The sequence below is a fragment of the Anomalospiza imberbis genome, chromosome 5 (genome assembly GCF_031753505.1).
Source record: "Anomalospiza imberbis isolate Cuckoo-Finch-1a 21T00152 chromosome 5, ASM3175350v1, whole genome shotgun sequence".
In the NCBI taxonomy this organism is placed as follows: Eukaryota; Metazoa; Chordata; class Aves; order Passeriformes; family Viduidae; genus Anomalospiza; species Anomalospiza imberbis.
Window position 1 is genome coordinate 67,926,751 of NC_089685.1, and position 19,154 is coordinate 67,945,904.

A 19,154-nucleotide genomic window follows, 5' to 3' on the forward strand; every position below is an offset into this window, starting at 1 on the left:
CAAGGGGTGGACCGGTGGTTTTTAAAGTTACACGGTTAAAGTTCTCTTGGTGGTTGGATTACCTTTCAGGGCCCTGGAATGGCAAGAAAATTCTCGGCACCAGGTCAGCTCTGTATCTCTATGACATCTTCCCTGGGTGCTACACCCATCCCTGCAGCATCAGCTACCTCTTTAGGTCCCTTCAGCAAGGCCATGTGTCCCCCGCAGCAGTACGGTTACCCAGCAGCGTCCTTCCCCCCGCCCTGGAGCGGGGCAGGGGGGCCAGCACCGCCACAGCTCGGCCAGTTCCAGCCCGTGGGTGCCACGTCTTTGCAAAGCTTCAACATCAGCAATTTGCAAAAGTCTGTCAGCAACCCTCCAGGCTCCAACCTGCGGACCACTTAGCCGTGCCCAGAGACCCTGCTGGCTACACCTCGGGACAGGACATGGGGAGGGAGATGGGGCCCTTATCACTACTAGTGCTGCAATGAACTGGTAGCTTGCCAGACTGGGAATGAATTTCTCTTTTCCAACCATTGCTGTCAACTCTCTGTAGCGGGAGTTTCCCCACACACTTGGAAGGGGGAGGAGGATGATCAGCATCCTTGTGATGGGACAGTGCTTTTCACCGAGGGGGGCTGCTCTTGTGTGGAATGAGAGCTGTGAGCAGAAGCCAGGGGGTCAGTTCACACAGTCTTGCTGGTAAATATTTCTGGTTGGGGGCTGAATCCACACGTGTGGAGGTGGGAGAGCTGAACCCTAGCATGAGGCTTTAGCATGCTTCTCGCCTCTTCCTGAAGAACCAAGATCCGGAAAAAGCTGTCAAAATTCCCCTCCTCTCCCTCTCCCCAGTCAATAGTATCTGGCTCTGAAATGGTGGGGCACACGAATGGACTTGTGGTGCAGCCCGTGCTTGATAGGTCATTACTGCTTTAAGTAAGATATTAACAGCTTTGACTGCAGCATTAGAGCAATTTAAATTGTTAAAAAAAAATTTTAAAGTTCCCTGCGGACATGTACTTACCATCAGTTTTGATGTGGAAACACTGTGATTATATAAATGTTGTTGGACAACAGTAGTTTAAAAATGAGTGGAATATAGAGGGTTAAAAAAGTTAAAAAGAAAAAATGGGAAAAAAAGCTAGCTATATCCTTATACTTATTGGAGACACTTTAACTTTTTCCTTTGTATTTTCATTGTATTAGATAAATAAATGTGAATGTAAAATTGTATAAATTAATGTACTTGAATACTTGTCTGTTCTCCCAGTATGCTTGCTGGATATTTTAGTGCCTTGGACTTCTCTTGCTTCTGCAGTTTAGCGTCGTCTTCCCAGCAGAGCCCAGGTGGGCAGAGGGCAAGTCGAGGGCAGGATGGTTGTGCCCAGCGCCCGGGACGTTGGAGCAGGAGCGTGGAAGGGAGGTCACCGAGGCTGTGGGTCAGAGCAGTTCTGTGTGTGGGAAAACTTATCCAGGTGGGCAGAGCTGAAGGTGTGGGGTGACAGGGGGCAGGTGGGCTGGGACGGAGGGATGCAGGTGAAGCTACAACGAGACTTAACCAATATTGGCTCTGGAGGCAGGAGACTGGGTCAGAATCGGAGAGAGGATGGGGAGAATGTGCATCTTTGGGAAAGGCCCAACTTAAGATGCAGTTTGACTCCAGCTGTGAAGTGGTAAAGGTGTTTGGTCAGGATGTGACTTGAGGGAGAAGTGCCATTGCTCGTTGGCTTGGGCTTGTCTGCTGGGATTGCTTTTCTTACTTTTTTTTTTTGGTAAAATTCATTTAAGCCAGGAACAGACTGTCCTGGTACAACGTCCATTGCCGGCAATGGATGTACTTGAAGCAGCCGGCATCAAGAAGTTTCCTCTGTCTTACTTGGAGGATTTAGAATTTTGTTCACTTTTAACAAATTTCAAGCTGGTACCAGGCCTGTCACTGTCTGTCACTTGTCACCTCTTAGTATCTGTACTGTATCTTCTGCTTTGGTCATTCTCCCTTTTTGTGTTCAAGAAATACTGGTTTCCTCTTCAAAGTCCAAATAATACCAGCCAGTATTTATGTAGTGCTGCAAGAAGCTGTGGTGGATGAGGGTGTAGCTTCCTGGTGCTTGGCAGCAGGTCGTCGGTGTCCCGGAGGCTGGTGCATCACAGGGGTGTTAACTGTCCACGTTTATTTTGATCTCGGAGCGCTGTTCCCTGCTGGGGCCTTAATAGGGAGTTTTTATGTCTGCAGATGTTCTCACGCTTTCATTTTCACAAAGAAACCTGCGAGATGCTCTCTGTTCCTGTCCCTTGGTCAGCAGCAGCTCTGGCAGCAGGGCGGGCACAGGCTGGGGAGGAGCGGCTCCGGGCCAGGGCCGGGGCGTTCTGTGCGACAGGCTCAGGCTGAAGCGCCGGGAGGACAGGGGAGGCTCAGAGGGGAGCAGGAGAGCAGCGAGCCAGGGCTGAGGCCAGCTGGGAACCTCTGAAAGGATGGATGCAGGGGAGAGGCTCTTGAGCACACCCAGGGAAACGGCGGCGGGGACAGAGCTGAGGCAGTAATGAGGCAAGGGCAGTATTTGTGGCAGAGGAACTGGTCAGCTGGATGCAGCACGTGGTTATTTAAATTTGATCTAATAAGTTTGAGGTCGTTTTTTCACTTAATGTTAAGAACTGGTTTTATTTACCATTGATTTTTTTTTCTCCCTCCCTCTCCTCCTGTGGATGAATAACTGAAGTCTAGAGGAATAAACTAATGCTACTGAACTGTTAAATTATTTTGTTTAATATTACACTTTGAGTATCTTTTTCCACATAAAATCTGTTTCTGAATTACAAGCGTTTTCTTTACATTATTTAACAATGTACACTGTAAAAAAATAAAAATAAAAAAAATAAAATTAATTGAAACTTTGGGCTTCCCTGGCCGCAGTTAGTTGTGTTTTGCACTGAACCCTTCTCGTGTGACTGTGCCCCATGCTGCAGTTCGTTACCTTTGTAGAATATGGAATGAAGCCATTCAAATAAACCGAACCTGCTTTGGTTGAGCTGTGGGTTTTCTTGTGGAACATAAGGTTCCAGCCCCTCTGTCCTGGTCCTGCAGTGATGTAACTGCTACTCAATTTACCAGTTTGTCACAGGAAATACAAGAAACCAAATTTAATGAGGACTTTAACTGCTCAAAAGCAGTGACCAGTCACGAGCCTTTGGCCTTTAACAGGATACTCTGAAAGAAAGTACTGCAAAGAGTAATTCCTAAATGGATCTTGAGAAGGGGAGTGGCGTGAGGCAGGAGAACAGATCAGTCACTGCTTTTATAGCTGGGGACGTCACCGAGTTGCCAAATGCGCGCAGCTGCGGCCGACATTACCTGGTGGCTGTCCCTGTGGAAGCTGAGGTTGAGGGAGGGCGTGTCAGGCGCGGCTCCTGTGCTTGCTTTTGGCACTGGAGCGTGAGCAGGGTGTCCCAAGCGCCCTTCTGTGCTGCCCCCCTGCCTGCTCCTCTGGGCTGGATGTGAGCAGGGATGTGCTCCCATCCTGCAGGGCTGGGAGAAGGGACTCTTAGCGACCTCAGTAACAGGAACTGAGCCCTCGCATTGGGACTGTAAGGGTCAGGAGCAGAAGATAGCCTCGGTAGTCTGGGCATTTGGGGAGGCCCGGCTTATCACCAGGAGCTGTGGCGTGACATACCTGAGCTCCAATCAAGATGTGAGAAAGTGATCTCCACCAGCGGACGGCAGAGAAGGAGCTGACTGACAAAACTTTGGGAGGGGCTGAGGTTATAAAAGGCAGAGCATCCATTTTGTAGAGGAGCACGTGGCTGCTGGTCGCGGAGACTCCTGGTGCTGTAATTTCTCCTTGTTTGGTCCTTTGTTGTATTTTTGTTAAGGTTTAATAAACCTTTGAAATTCTAAAAGTTAGCGTCGTTTCTCACAAGGAGGAATTTGGTATTTCTAAACGCTAATTGCTACTGCATTTCTTTCCATTTTAAGAACAGCTTCTGTTATGAGTCATGCTGCGTAAGCCTTGAAGGGGAAAAAAAGCTCCCAGTATAAGTTTTCCTGCCCTTTCCAACGGGACCAATCCCAAGAGACTCATTGCAGTGACTTTGTCAGAGGAGGCATAGCTATATTTGCACTATTTCCAGAGCCAAGGAAGCTGAGGCCGTTCCATTTTTGTTACAGACTTCTGATTTTTTTCATTGTATAAGTTTGGAATAGCTTTGAATTCAGTAATTTGGAATGTCTGCGTGCTCCCTTCCTAGCAGGTATATGGTTTCAACAGCGAGGGCATGACTCAAACATGTGGAATGTGCTTCTTCCCGGAGCCGTTCTGAAGGCAGCACTGAATTGGCCAGAAGCAAGTACGGTGAAACGTGGAACTGTTTTCTAGATGTAATCTAGAACCGTAAATTACGGCTTGTCCTGTCTTTCCACACTGGAGTCAATTCCCGTCCTTCGTCCTGTTCAGGAGGTAAGAGGATAGTAAAGGATCTTTTAAGGGAAAAGGACTGATAAAGTGATGAAGGCAGAGTAGGAGGAAGGGGAATAAATGCTGAATATTCCAAATGTCTTTACAGTTAGAGCAGTGAGGCAAACAGTGGGAGTAGGTCCTGTTTGAAGCCTGAAATTGATTTCAGGGTTGGACTAATCCCAGAGTTTGTGTAAATTTTCCTGGTTCAGCTCTAGCTTCCAGTCATGTGGCATCATTCTCCTTGCCTCCAGCGCTGCAGTACCAGGCTCCCCCCATGGACACCTGGGGACAGTGACACCACTCCTGGCGCAGGAGCAGCGCTGCCAGCACGGGGCCGCTGGCCTGAGCTCTGCCGTGGTGCTGCCTGGAAGTGCAGCTGCACTGCACGGGAACAGAACAGGCCAGCCTGGAACTCCTCCCTCTCCTGCACGGAGCTGCTCGAAATGGGTAAGGCAGTATTCTTCCACTACTGCTTAGACATTCTTCCTTTGGCCTGCTAACTGGACAGATGGATTCTGACCCGATTCCAACCAGCTTTTGGCTTTGCTGTAACCTGTGAGCCCCTTTGCGGTTTCTGTTTGCCCACCCTAAAGCAAAGGAGGCTGTGCAGGAGCAGCGCTGCCCCTTCCGCTTTGGAACCTGGTGCCTCCTTCGAGGCTGTTCAGCAGGGCACCAGGTGGAAGTGCTGGCAGGGCAGAGAGGCACGAACGGCTCCCGGCGGGGTTTGTTTTTTAAATTAATGTTTATTTCTGTACTGAAAGGGGCAATTTCTGTATTGAAAGCTTATTTAAAAACAGCAGTTCGGCTCCCATTCGTGTTCCAGAGGAGGACACGGGAACAGCCGGGGGTGCTGCCGCTGCACGGACTGCAGGGAAGCGGCTCGGGGACGGGAACAGGAGCGAGGGGCTGTGCCCCGGCCACGCAGCCATGGGGCAAAGGGCGGGGCTGCACCTCAGACACCGCCAGTGTCACCCCCGGCCCGGCCGGGTGCGCAGCCATAGCTTGTACCTTCTGTCCCCTGGCCACAACCGCCCCGACATACTGAAAACCTCTCGCCTCTGTGCTGGAATGCAGCACTGAGGCAGAGACAAGCTGTGAACTGCATCTCATTTTTAACAATCCATTCTGTTACTGCTTCAGGCAATTTACAGGTAATATCCACTTGTAACATGGCCACAAGTCTCGTGCTGCAGCAGCACAAATAATGGCATGGTTATAGAAAAGGCATCTGAAATACATAATAACCTAAGAGTACATGAAGTTCTTCTCTGTTGCTTCACTATAATGTACAGCAGAGTCCATGTGACACAATTTGGAAAGCCAGCTGCAGCCTTGTGATGTAATCCATGACAGAGGCACAGATCCATTTGGGTGCCTCACGTAGGTTCCAGTCTCCTTTTCTTCAAGCTCTGACTTCTCCTGAGGGGGCTGTACCCTGCCACACAGGGAGAAAGTGAGAAATGGACATTTTTTCTAAGTATGTTCCTCAATTCTTTTTCTAACTCTTCCTTTATAGGACAGTAGGATGGAAAAAAAAACAGTTTTCCAAGACCACTGTCCCAGCTTCTGCAGCCAGGTCCAAAAGAAAGGAATGTTTCTCCCACCGGACTTTCCCAATTTCCCAAGAGCCCCTGTGAAGCCAGAGCTCAGTCGCTTGTGGCAGCACGTACCTGGGGTGTGCTGGTGGGCACAGCTGGTGCTGGGGGCTGCAGCAGGGGGCTGCAGCTGTGCCAGCCTGGCAGCAGCTTTGTGCTGGGTCCCTCTGTGGGGTGTCCTGCAGCGAGTGCTCATCTGCTGATGGCCACGGGGTGTCTCAGGTGCCTGGTGAGCAGCTGGTGAGGGCTCTGATATTTTGGCACCCGTTACCTTTAGGTCAGTGCTCTCCAAGGAAATGTCCCAAAGTTCAGGATCATCTGGAAGGAATGAGAAGGGGATCCATGACACAGTACTGTACTACAGGAATGGCAGTAGCTGCAAGACCAGCACATTCTTCTCCTACAAGCAGTGACCACTGTAAAATTTAAACTGTAAAGCATCTCTTACATCAGTGTGCAGCAGGGTCCTGACCCTTGTGCCCTTAAGCAAAGTGCAGGCACCACAGTGTGCACCAAAATAGCCACGGTTTTATTGAGAAAAGACACACCCCAAATCCCCCCCCTCCACCCCCCAGGTTCTGTATTGTGCAGTATCACCTCAGGAAAAGGATTTATCAAACAGGTGTACAACTCTACTGAAGAGCCTAAGTGAAACCCCCCATAGAGATGAACATCCTCTCCCTGCCACTCAGGCAAAGTTTGTATTGTTAAGGTCAGAATCACACTCACACTTCTGTTACCCCAATCCTTCAGAGCTTTTACCCTTACACTGTATTCTGAATTAACCTGGTTTAAATGCCAATGATTTAACACTTTATTACTCATCACTCTTTGGCTGACCTGCAAAGAACTCCTCTTCTATCGCCAGCTCCTGTTGCACTTCTGCCGCAGTGCCGTGCTTCACAGGAGCATTGGAATTTGCTGCAAGGAGGCACCACAGGAAGAGATTAACACCAGAAATACAGATACACCTTTTGACTCCTTCTTAGCAGAGCACGAAGCCAGCACTACCACCAGGTACCCTCTTTTGTCCTAGAGCCGGCTAAGGCTTGGAAGCAGAACGTGGGAAGTAACATTCTGTACCTGATGACATCTGATGAGGAACTGTGCTACTTCAACGTGGGTCTTAGCCTGTCCATCGCCACGTTCCTGCTGCCACATGGCCCCAGGCTTCCCCATGAGCCAAGGGCAAAGTATCAGTAGCTCGGGCGCTATCTGTTTGCTTGCAGCTACCACAGCCAAGTGCTGCAGCCTCAGCTGGATGCAGCAGGTTAATGGTGCTGGCAACAGCTGTTTTAGGGTGGCTGGAAAGCTGCAGATTTAATGATGCAGGTTCGGAGCTGACATTCCTGACACTTTTGGGACACAGAGGGGGAATATATGATAATGCTCCTGCCTTTGGCCTCAAAGGTGTGTCGACGGCACAGCACAACAGCACATGAAGCTGGCCAGGCTCCTGTACTGTGGGGTAGCCTGTGGCTGCCAGCAGCTCTCATGGAAAGTGCCAGGTTTGATTGCCACTTCTCACCCTGTTTGCTGCTGGGAGTAACTCCTGGGACCTGCTGCTTTTTCTCCATCTGCTCCCGGAACTGCTGCTGCAGCCGCTTCTGGCGCAGTTTCCTCTGGTAAGTGGCATCACACTCCATGGCCAAGGAGTCTGTGCTTCTGTTCTCCCACCCAGAAACACAAAGTTAAACAAGACCTCAGCAATTACATTTTGTGAAGAAAAAAATTCATTAAGAAATAACAATAAAGAAAATCCACTGAACTAGTGCTTTATGGCATCTTTGGAATTGAGCTGTCTACATGTTTTAGAAGGCCCAATAACTTCTAATACAGCTTAAAAAATACATTTGTAACAGCAGTCTCACCTGGGAGCGTTGGGCTGTTTCTGATCTGCTGTCACAACAGCAGCCTCAGTCTGCCCAGTCTTACAGCCAGGTGTCACCTCACAGTGCTGTCTCCCTGCTGCGTTCTGCCTTTCCACATAGCTGCTGTATCTTGCATTCTCTATTTCAGGCTCATAGTCCTGTATTTTAGCTTTGACCAGGTCTAACTCAGAGGGTACCTGGTCAAGGAGAAAAAGAAAAGGCTCAGAAATTTCTATCATCAACTTAATGAAATAAGCACTGGTTAAAAATCTATTTTGTTCGCTCTAAGCCGAACAGTAAGTCAGGAATGTGAAATGCTCTTTCAGTACCCAGTAGTTCAGTCAGTTAACCACTGAATTCCTGTGACTTTGTGTTGGTTTAGTTGTTCAGTGCTGCAGGGCAGATGGTGAGGTCTCCCCACACTGATCTGCAAATGAGAACAGGATTTTACAGCTTCTCACAGCCCCACAAGGCTGTTGCTGAGTGAGTTTGTTTTACCAGTCCATTTTCCTGCTTGTGCTGTAGAGCAAGGCCAATCTTTACTGAGTTCTGAGGAAGGTACAGCATTCCTGTTTATTAAAGACTGGATGTTTTGGCTCTGTCATCTTACAAGTTTGTGGCAGTGCCTCTAACAGATGATGACCCTGGCAAACCAGAGACCTGGGCCATCTTCACCTTGTGAGGTGTCACTTTGGATGTGCTCCTACAGTGTTTGACAGGACTGCCTTGCAGCTCTAGGCCTCTAGCAGAGTTTGGCAAGTCCTACTGTGATTGAAGGCAGCTTTGCTATCAAAGTCCACGGATCAGTGGTTGCAGAAGGCTTCCTCTTCCCTCCTTCCACAAGGCAGGTCACTGCCCCCAGCTGGTGCACAGCAGGAGCAGGCAGGATCCATGGTGGTTCCTGAGGTGCCACTTCAGGAACACCCTGCTTTGTGTGTGTGAGCTGTTTGTTAGGAAGGCTGTTGGTCTCAGGAGCCCTCAGGAATGAGATGCACTGATAGCACCACTGATAAGCTCTGTGGCTGCAGGGGCGGTGGGGGCTCTGACAGCCCCCGTACTGCACCTGCCGGGGAAGCTTGTTCACGGCCCGCAGGTAGTCCTTGTCCAGGATGCAGTTCCCAAGGGCATTGCCAAAGCACCTGAGAAACAAGAGGGCTCGCTGTGACTGAAAACCCTTTATTCCCACAGAACTTCTGAAAATGTACAAGTGCTGCTCTTCACTTACTTAAGTGCTCTCTTCAGTCCATCTGTTACTGCCTCCTTTCTTGCCTTTTCTAAGGATAAGGCTTTAGACTTCAGGCCTTCACTGACTCCATATCCCACATCTTCATGGTATGACCCATCCTGCAGTACAATTTCAAAGATAAGAGGATTTCTACATGCTGGTGCTGTGCTCTCCCAAACCTGGTTACTTGCTCTTGGCTGTTTGTTCCACAGCAAGGTCAATGTTTAGGACACCAGCAGGTTCCCTAATGCAGGGCAGTACCCAAGGACTGTGCTCTGACCCGTGCAAGGACTTTTGATTCACAGCTCCAGGCAATTGCTCAGCTACAGTTAGAGCCAACAAAAAAACCAATTTACCTTGAGCTGAACTTTCACAAAAGCACAGACACCCACGTAGAACCTGCCATTGTTGAGGTCAACAAAGTCTGGAACGAGATATTTTAAGTGTTACTGTATAAAAACAATACTGGAAAAGCAACTGTTGTCTATGAAAGTAATTTCTTTCTTATGATCTAGTAGAAGTCTGCAGGTTGCAAATAATTTGCACAAGGTTTTATCACGGATAGAAAGCCTGAATTTCTAAGGAACGACTAATAAAGGCATTATCTGAGAAAGGTAGAAGTTTGAAGGATGTCAGTCCTTTCTTGACTGAAAAACGGGAAAGAAAACCGTGGTGCAGAACAGATAGAAAGCAATGAAGTAAGTTGTTCTATTTCTAGAATCTACCAGCCTGAGTTAAGAAAAGATTTCTGAAGGTGGGGGCGAAGGAAGAAGGTAATTTAAGCTGCTGCTTTGACCTACTTCAACAACCAGTCTTCAGCATAAGCACAGCAGATCTGCAAACCAGAACAACACTCCTCTGGCAGGTACTATTTCAGCTATCAGCATGGAAGAGGCTGGAGCTTTAAGATCACCTGAATATGTTATAGTTGAAAATTTTTCTCGAAGTTTTCTGTTGTAAAAACCTCAGTACTGAGTATTAGCTAGAAGAGAAATCTGCACAAAAACATGGGTCCCTAAGGATTAGGGTAATATTCACTGAGAATATCAACTGGTTAGTTGATATTCTAAAAATTACAGGTGAGTATGAAAGTTGGCTTAGGACTGTTGAGTGTTAAATAGTTTAATTGTAATTACTCTTGACTGAGTGTACCCAGAGAGATCAGAGACTTGATTAGAACAGCTCAAGAATAATCATAAACACACTCAGAATAATGACAATGACAGATCTAAAATGAAAACAGAAGCTCCATTATTATTCAATTTCTCTAATTTTTACTAACTGTTAAGACACTTGGAAGTTGCTCATGCCTCTGCCCAGGTGCTTTGAAGCGATGAAGTTGTAGCAGCTGAGATCTCTTGGTCTGTTCAGCCTGGAGGAGGCTGAGGGGAGACCTCACTGCAGTTAGACTTCCTTGTGAGGGGAAGAGGGAGTCAGGCACGGATCTTTTCTCCCTGGTGACAGTGACAGGACCCGAGGGAATGGCCTGGAGCTGTGCCAGCGCAGGTTTAGGTTGGGTATCAGGAAAAGTTTTTTTTCCCCCAGAGGGTGGTTGGGCACTGGAGCAGCTCCCCAGGGCAGTGGGCACGGCAGCAGCCTGCCAGAGCTCAAGGAGCGTTTGGACAACGCTCTCGGGTGCACGGTGTGATGGTGGGAATGTCCTGCGCAGGGCCAGGAGCTGGACTCAGTGATCCCTGGGGGTGCCTTCCAGCCATGTTCTGTGATGGAAACCCTGGCCCTTATCTGAGAGAATTTTCCTTCACAAGGAAACAAGAGGGAGTAAAGACTTCTTTGCCCCCAAGAGACCCTTACCAACATTCTGCTGAGTGACTGAGTGAGCCCAGCCATTGAAGCCAAACATTTCATTGGCCAGACTGATGACCTTGTGACCCTCAATGTAACACACCTGAAAAGAAGAGCACATACACATAAATATATATATATATATAAATACATAACCTTGTGCACACATCTCTGCACACTTTATTTTTAACAGAGATTACACATACCATCTTACACTGAGGAAACACAGCTAAGTTCAAGGTTCAGATAATGTGAATAAAAGACTGATGGTGCAGCTTCAGGTGCACTCTCTTCCAGCAAATGTGGAGGGGATTAATATAAAATCAAATATGACTTAATCAACAGAAGGCACAGTGGTAAATGCAGCCACTGTTATATAATGTTTCATATAATCCAATTCTGGGAGAAAATAGGGAAAACATCTCAGTGTTGCACAAATAGATAAATATTCCATTGTAAAGGATGAAGCACTGAAAAAATAAGTCTCTTTTTAAGTGTAAAAGGAAAATCTGTGGCTCAATAAAAGCCAGAACTTATGCGATGCTCACTTTGCATTCATATCTGCATATTAAACTACTAGAGGAAAATTAACTTCAAAAAAAGGAATATTGTAACAATGGAAACCCTAGTTTTCCTGGGAAAAATTGAGTTGAAACATGATGTTTGTTCCTACCTTTTGCCCTCCTCCTGCCTGCCGGCTGCTGATGTAGTCTGGGCCCAGCCTCTGACGCAGAGCATGCTGAATAGCCCGATACTCGCTGGCTGTGTATTGATACTGGGCAAAAACAAGACAACACACACCTCACCCTCCCTGTTTTAGCTTCCCCTCTTCTCCTAATAGCACTGCTTTATCCCAGTCCTTCCAACATGTGCATGCTCCAGTTTTTGAAACTGGGATCATGCACAGGCAAGGAAACACCTCAGGGTAGGTACGTGCATTAGACCGTTCTTTTTTCAGCTTGCTCTGGATAGATACAGGCATTCGTTACTGAGCTGCAGCAATTCTTTTTCATTAATAATCCTAACCACAAACACACATATAAATTTCTGTATTACTGCTCAAAACCAAAACATAGTATCTCTGTGATCAACAAGAAAATTGGATTTAAAGACTCCAATAAAACTGAAGATTAAGCATACACCACTGCCACGTGTCACCAGGGCAGGGAGGACAGCAGCTCAGGAAAGCAGTCAGAATAGGAATTTCTTGAGTTATCCAATTTCTTTGGGTAATTCCAGCATCACTGGTATCACTGGAGAATACCAGCATCATGGGAAGCCTAAAGTGTTTTAAGTTTAGGTTTTTCTTAGTAGAAATCCAATTTACAAAATGCAGCAAAGCCTAAATGTATGTTTAAGGGTTTGAGAAATAAAAAGCTTGAGTTGTTATGGCCTGAAGTGGGACAGAACAGAGGTTTCACCACTGAAATAATAAATATTGTGTATGCATGTACTGGCTGCCCTAACAATTCAGCAGAACACAGAATCATATAGTGTGTCTTTGTGCCATATAAATTCCAACTCCTGACAAACCACTCTAATTTGTATTTAGTTCTATTTAACCGGAACAGTAAAAATGTTATCTTTTTCTGACTCTAGAATGCAAGCCTGTAACCAAAAAGAATAAGGAAAAAGAGAAAATACAAGCTTGTGCCACATTCAGGAACTGTGTAAAAATGCCTATCATGGAGAACTCACCACCAAAAGCTCTGCTCGGTCTAGATACAGTTTTCTTTTTTCAAATTATTTTACAACATTTCAAAATTATTTTTTAATAGCTCAGGGTAGTTGGCTTTTCTGAACCTGTACTGAGAATACGTGTAAGCATGACTCAGGCCATCTGGGAATAAGAGAGAATAAAATGAGACCCACTTTTAAGGTACACGATGTAAAAACCTTTTGAGAAGAATCCAGAGCAATTTATTATAACTCAAGGCATGCCAAGACTATTGCAGAGAAAAAATGTGAAGTACAGTAGGGTGTAGCATGATTCCAGCCTTACTGTACCCAAGTTTAAAAGGAAATAAACATGCAGAGCAGATTTCCAGTAGTGTGAGCATGCAACTTGCACTTCCCTGCCGGGCAAAAGGAACTGACCTGTCCGAAGGAAGCCACTGAGTCCCCAGTGTTGGAGCTGCGGCTGCTGTAGCTCTCACCGTCCTTCCCCTGGCTCTCAGGCATCCCTAGACACGAGAGAAAATATAATGACTGAAGAGGACAGAACTGACAGTCCCTATGAAGACATGGCAAAAAGCTTATTCTAAATATCACACTGGTAAAAAATTATAAATGTGTTTTATTTTTCCTTTTAGGTAAATGTGAAGGCACTGTACCATGCCAGAGAAGGAAAAAGAATTCCCTCTTTCAGATTCTTCAGCACTGTCTTCCTGGACCACTTTCAATATCCATTAATACTTTGATAAAAAGTAGGGACAACTTTACTCAGCTATACCCTGACTTGTCAGTTTTATTTTAGATTGCTGTTTTGACTGTAATCACTCTGCCTGCTGTTTTATGGTGCCACATAAACCAACCATGCAGAGATGAAAACCACAGAACCTGTCAGAACTGTAAGAAGTGGTACCAATAATTCAGTAGATGGCACCCTTTTCTCAGCCAGTATCCAACATTTCCCAGCACTGCACGGCCACTTCCCCCTGCTCTGGAGCAGCGGGCCTGGGGAGATTGTGGACCCAGCTGTGCCAGGGGCTGTAGCAGCACTCCCAAATAACCCGCAGAGATAATCTTTTATTGTATTTGCGCTAGTGCTGAGCACAACTGATAGCCCAGCACTCAGACCTTTGTAGGCAATACAAATACAAGACAAAATCAGACATACAAGAGAGCTGGAGATGTCAAAACAGTTTGAGAAAGCCTAAAATCCTCCGCAGATAGCATGATTTGCCAGTCAGTCAGCACCTGGCTAGTACTCTGCTTTGTTCATGCATTCCAGGTGTGGCACTTTTAGAAATAAGTTGTTTTTCCAGCCTCTAAACAAGAAATCCAAAGTTCATTGAGGACTTGGCAAACAATTTTCAGAAAAAGGATACTGGTTGTTTCCTTGGCAAATGTGAGCACTGGCAATTATGCCAAGTTTAGCTAAAATTCTCCTTAATATTGGTTGGCTAGAATTATTCCTCTCTGGTCCCAAACTTGTATAATTGTACAGTGTTCATACACCTGAATGCATTTCCATCAGAAGTTAGCAGCAATTTGTAAATACATTTGGCTTTGGAGAAGAGCAAATAGAAAGCAACATTACGAGGAGAAACACTTGTGATATAAGCTCAGCAAAGAGTTCACTGCATGGGGAGGGAGACAATTAGAGAGACATAAATAGTGTGTGTGGCCAAGGGAACTGAAATTTGAACAGTACTGCTGCCCCCACTCGCACCCCCAAGCTGCCTCAATCGGATCTTAATCACTCTGAGCCCTTGGGAAGAAGCAGTGACCGAAATGTCACTTGCCTACAAACACTATGGCCAATTTATGCAAAGCAAGTGGGTGGCATTTTGATGCAAAATTGCTTAATACCGGTTTTAGTTAAAGTCCTTCGAGCTTTTATATGGTTTTATATGGTGCACCATTATCAGTCTAAATTTAGTTGCCAGTGGTTTGTATTCAAATTACGTGTGAATCTAGTTTGAGTGAAGGAGACACAAGCAAGTTTAGTTTCAGGCTTTACCTGCAGGAGCAGCTTCAGCTGGGAGCCTTGTTTAAACCAAACCCTCCATCAGAGCAATGTGGGGGGGTTTGCAGCACAGAGAAGCCCTGTGTCTCAAAGCAATTGTCTGAGCATTTCAGAGTGACACAACTTCGATATAAAAACTTACTAGATTAGGAGCTGGGAAGAGTGAGAAGTAAATTCTGCACATGGAGCTATAAATCTGTCTTGGTGCCAGAGCCAGGAAAGGCAAGGTGCTTCTATTCCTCATTGGAATATTGTTTCCTCACTACCCTGCCCTCTCCCCACAACATTTTAACTCACATTAAACATTAATGCTGAAGTAGATCATAAACTATTCACTGGAGTGCCCAAGAGCCTCAGACACCCTCTGAGGCCAGGGCTGTGGTAGGAGGCTGCCTGACTCATTAATCAGTGTTAAAATATGCCCTATTTTTAAACCAGAAAGACTAAAAATTCAAGTTCAGTTAATACGCAGGATGATACAAGCAGTTTATCAGTTTAAAGGTGCCTAAGAATTATAATTTACTGTCTCTGTGGCAATGGAACCATTGTTTATGATTTACAGGGAATTCTTTTGAGTTTAGCTGGTAATGTTCTCAGGAAGTTTTCTTGTCACTGAGGAGTCCACATAAGACTAGAGGTGCTGCACTGTGCCCCAAAGCATTGCCTTGACACACTAGAACAGGTAAAGAAACTTAACAGCTTTGACTACTACCTATTTTGATCTTGTCTTTCAGAATTTTGAACACATTAGGTACATAATCAGAAAAAAAACCAAACATCTCTGGTTTGGGAAATTGGATATGAAATACTAATTTTCAACAGCACTGTACAAGTAGGTATATTTGCATGGTGTTGAAATTGAGCACTGCTGAGAAAAATGTGTGTGTACACAAATTCCTGTGCAGGAAATAAACCAGTCTTCCAGGACTGATAATCCTGAATTTAATCCTAAACTTAATCTGTTTGAGTGTATCTACCACTGTGGGGCTACAGCTGCAACACCTTCACCTGCCATGACTGTGTGGACATAACTTCTAATTTTCTAACTTCCTCACACACCTTTCTATCCCACTGTCCATTACACCCCCACAAATTTATTGTGCTCCTAAATCATGTCTTTTCCTATCAGTTCCACTCTGCCTTGACTAACTAGGTTTTTGAACCGTGCTCTGTGCTCTAATCCTGTGGTAGGAGTGCCAGTTCCCAGCTCTCCTCACCTGTGAGGTGCAAGCAGGCAGTTTTGCATCACTTCAGAATAGCTTGCATACCATGCATTGTGCAAGCACCACAGCTTGGGCAATGCTCAGCTAGAACAGGGCTGTTCCAAGGAATTAATCCCAGCATCCCACAAGCTAAGACAGGACTTCAGCACAGACTGTGAACATCCAGAGGGCTTTTCATTTAGCCTTGCCCTCTCTATCTGGTAAGCTTCCTTCACTGAGAGGCTTTGGTCTGCTGAGTAAAAATCTTCAACATTCTTTCAATAAATGCAATTCCACTGAGCCCAGCAAGAGCAAACAGTTACACAGGCAGCAAGTGTGATTTAGCAGGCACTAAAGATAATGCCACATACTTAACCTAAGGTATTACTCTAAGAAAACATCCAAAAAACTTTACAAGCTTTATATTTCTGTGGAGTTTTCTTTCCTCTGAGAACCCCAAACTATTTTATAAGCTGATTTACCTGTTATGCAAAGGCTGCTTTAACACAGACCTGAGGTACCTCTTTCAAGTGTAATGGGGCAGATGTTCCTAATCAAGACAGGCCTGTGCTACTCCACAGTTTACAAGGAGCGGAAAAGAGATGATGCAGTTGCTTGCGGATAAGCTGCACAGGATAGAACTCCCCACTTTTCATTTCTGATATCACTAGTTAAACAACCTTGATGACTTGAGAAAAGCGAGGTAATGTTCTGTTAACTTCAACGGGAGGAAAAGATACTCACTGATAGGTTAAACATGGAAATGCAGGGGCAGCTCAGGAGACCGAGTGTCTGCTGTAACTACAGCCGGCCTCAGGTGCTGACAGTGCCTTTTTCATGCCCCCCACTCATTCAGGCCACATTCTGTAACAAGAGGAAAAAAGGTGTAAGACAGCACGTTCGAGCTCCCTGCAGTAGTTTAAATATATCTGCTTTCAAGGCATACAAGCACCACTCTGACAATTCCTGCTCAGTTACAGCACGTGCCAGGTGGACACCTCCATGCAGTCCCACTCATTCCACTGGAATCTGTGTGGCTCCAAAAGCACAACTGAACTCTTTTATTTGTCAGGCACTGCTAGATTTACTCTTGGCATGTCTAGGATCATGATCCTCCCTGCACTGAACAGAAAACACTATTTCTGATTCCACTTTTTTAACATTTTAATGAGCACAGGATAAAGCTCTTTCTCCCTTACCTTTACACAATTTTGGGAGAGTAACAGTGCATTTGTGGGGGTGTGTTTCTATTGAAGAATTTTTGGATACACCTAACATCTGAAACAAAGCTTACCTGGGCAATTCCTACATTTTTGGAACACAGGGTGAGAAACTCACCTCCTTACTCATTGTGCTGTTTCCTGTCAGGCAGCCTTTACACAACTGCCGCAAGTTCACTGAAAATCAATGCAACTGCTGGAAGCTGTTGAGGGGCCTGCTTTCCCAGTAATTACAAATCCAGCCCACACTGCTTAGTTTAGCATGTGTTTGCTGTATTTTAGCCTGCACATTTTTCAAATTTTGCTGGTTATGCCACCAAACATTTTCTTCAATAGCAATGGTGCGTGTGCAGTCACCCCTTTGCTACGTAATTTTCTTTGCTGTTTCACTGCCCGTTGCAATTTTTGCCTTACGATGGGTCCAAAAAAGTTTCACGAGTTAAAAATGCACCAACAGCATCCTAGGAGACAGGTCGTTCCAAACAATTGTAAATTTGAAATACATTTGCTTTTCAAGAATATAAATCCTGTTTAATTTCTCACATTACTTAATTCCTTTGCGTTTACTCACAACATGTATAAAAATATTTCATTAAAGGGATTGACTGGTACTCCTGCACAAACAGTCTTTTTGATATTATTAAAAAAAAATCCTCATAACAATAAACGAGAACGAAGGGGTAGAACTGAAAGAAAAGAGAAACAACTCTGTCATACTGATTTTTTTTTCCAGGTATGAAACAGTAACACCTCAGAGTCACCAAACCAAAAGTGAACCATCTGCTCTTCAAGGAGTTTCATCATCCATGCAGGCAGAGTAAAAGAAAAGAGCTTGTTCTGCAGGAATATTACTCAAATATCATCAATTATTTACGTGGGTACTTCTTTCTAAAAGCCTGGGAGATTGATTTATCACCACATCATTTATGTACAAGTCACTTCAGTCCTTGCCAGGCAAAGACAGCAGGGCTTTTAACCCAAGAGCAATGCTTTGGGACTTGCAAGGCAAAGCAGCCTGTCCAGCTGCGGGCAGAAAGCCTGCAGATCTCCCAAATGCAATTACCAGGCAAGAAATGAATCCAGCCTGGAAAGGAAACCACGTGAACTCTGCGAGCACCGTGGCAGATCTGTCAAACTGTGCGGCACAAACCCACGGGATCACAGGCACGCACGACGCTTCTGGCAGCAAGACCCTATTAAGATGACACGCTAATTAGGCTGGGATGAAAAACCTAAAGCTCTCAGGCTGTGTTTTGCTCCAGGATGACACTTGCTTATTGTTAAATGGAAATTCATTTACACTTGAAATTGGCAGGGTACTTGAGGCGTGGGCAAGCCTGTATCTATTTCCATCCTTCTGCCTTCTTAGCCAGCAAGATAAGTATAAATCATCTCCTTTTTGGGGGGATACCTTAGGCTTGACAGAAGGCCTTAGATACTGTAGCAGGCACCTACACGCACTATATGAGTCTACAGAAATTAATTTAAAATGGACTCTCTGCTTCCACAGTAGAAAGGGAAGTTCAGGTTATCGAGACCTCAGTGGATATCAGCCTGCCAGAGGTCTGAACTAAAATATAAACCGCAATTAAACACAATACATGAAGTGTAAAAATATAATAACAAATCAAATATAAAATATAGGTCATATATAATACGATGAAATACTAAAACATAATTACAATATAAGCTGTACTCGTTGCAAGAAGATACTAATTTAAGCAGTGACAGTTTACAGGTCAGTAAGTGTCATTCCTCGTGTAGTCCGACAGACGTAACCCATTTGCCCTCATCTCTCAATTCAGTGTCCCCTGGGAGTAAGGGCTAAGCAAGGCAGTGCTGCCGTTGGCTCCTTACGCCCTGAAATCACAGCAAATCCATCTTGGAAGGATTCTTGATGGGATCAGTGGCTGTCTGCCCGAGGCTCCCTCAGGAAACACCGGCCTGGCGCAGCTCGCCGGGCGAGCCCGCTCAGCAGCCGCCCGCAGGGGAGACCGGGGCTCGGGGCTCCCAGACCCCGCGGAGCCCTGCCCGCCGTACCGCGGCCCTGCCCGCCGTACCGGAGCCCTGCCCGCCGTACCGGGGCCCTGCCCGCCGTAGTGGAGCCCTGCCCGCCG

At 45.9% G+C, this 19,154-nt stretch overlaps 2 protein-coding genes across 13 annotated transcripts in view; one reads left to right on the forward strand and one right to left on the reverse strand.

Annotated features, from left to right (window-relative positions):
• WNK1 (WNK lysine deficient protein kinase 1) overlaps positions 1-2,872 on the forward strand; it is a 99,860-nt gene extending 96,988 nt beyond the window's left edge. For all 12 annotated transcript variants that reach the window (XM_068191743.1, XM_068191748.1, XM_068191744.1 and 9 more), the window contains one exon: positions 70-2,872. In XM_068191743.1, coding sequence (XP_068047844.1) covers positions 70-384 — 315 coding nt within the window. In that variant the 3' untranslated portion in view covers positions 385-2,872. The remainder of the gene's footprint in view (positions 1-69) is intronic.
• RAD52 (RAD52 homolog, DNA repair protein) lies at positions 735-13,333 on the reverse strand. The gene is made up of 12 exons (XM_068191756.1): positions 13,258-13,333; positions 13,022-13,107; positions 11,598-11,699; positions 10,934-11,027; positions 9,478-9,545; positions 9,122-9,240; positions 8,960-9,035; positions 7,897-8,093; positions 7,554-7,690; positions 6,866-6,946; positions 6,101-6,343; positions 735-5,865 (listed from the first exon to the last, which is right to left on the reverse strand). The coding sequence occupies exons 2-12, from the start codon at positions 13,103-13,105 to the stop codon at positions 5,807-5,809; spliced, it is 1,260 nt and encodes a 419-aa protein (XP_068047857.1). The 5' UTR covers positions 13,106-13,107; positions 13,258-13,333; the 3' UTR covers positions 735-5,806.
• Between the last annotated feature and the right edge of the window lie 5,821 nt (positions 13,334-19,154).

Excerpts from the sequence above, each read along its gene's own strand:
- RAD52 (XM_068191756.1), bottom strand. The coding sequence starts at position 13,105 with ATGCCTGAGAGCCAGGGGAAGGACGGTGAGAGCTACAGCAGCCGCAGC. Across the intron at positions 6,947-7,553 it reads TACTCCCAGCAGCAAACAGG|CAAATTCCAATGCTCCTGTG; the intron begins GTGAGAAGTGGC and ends GCCTCCTTGCAG. Across the intron at positions 6,344-6,865 it reads AGAAGAGGAGTTCTTTGCAG|ATGATCCTGAACTTTGGGAC; the intron begins GTCAGCCAAAGA and ends CATTCCTTCCAG.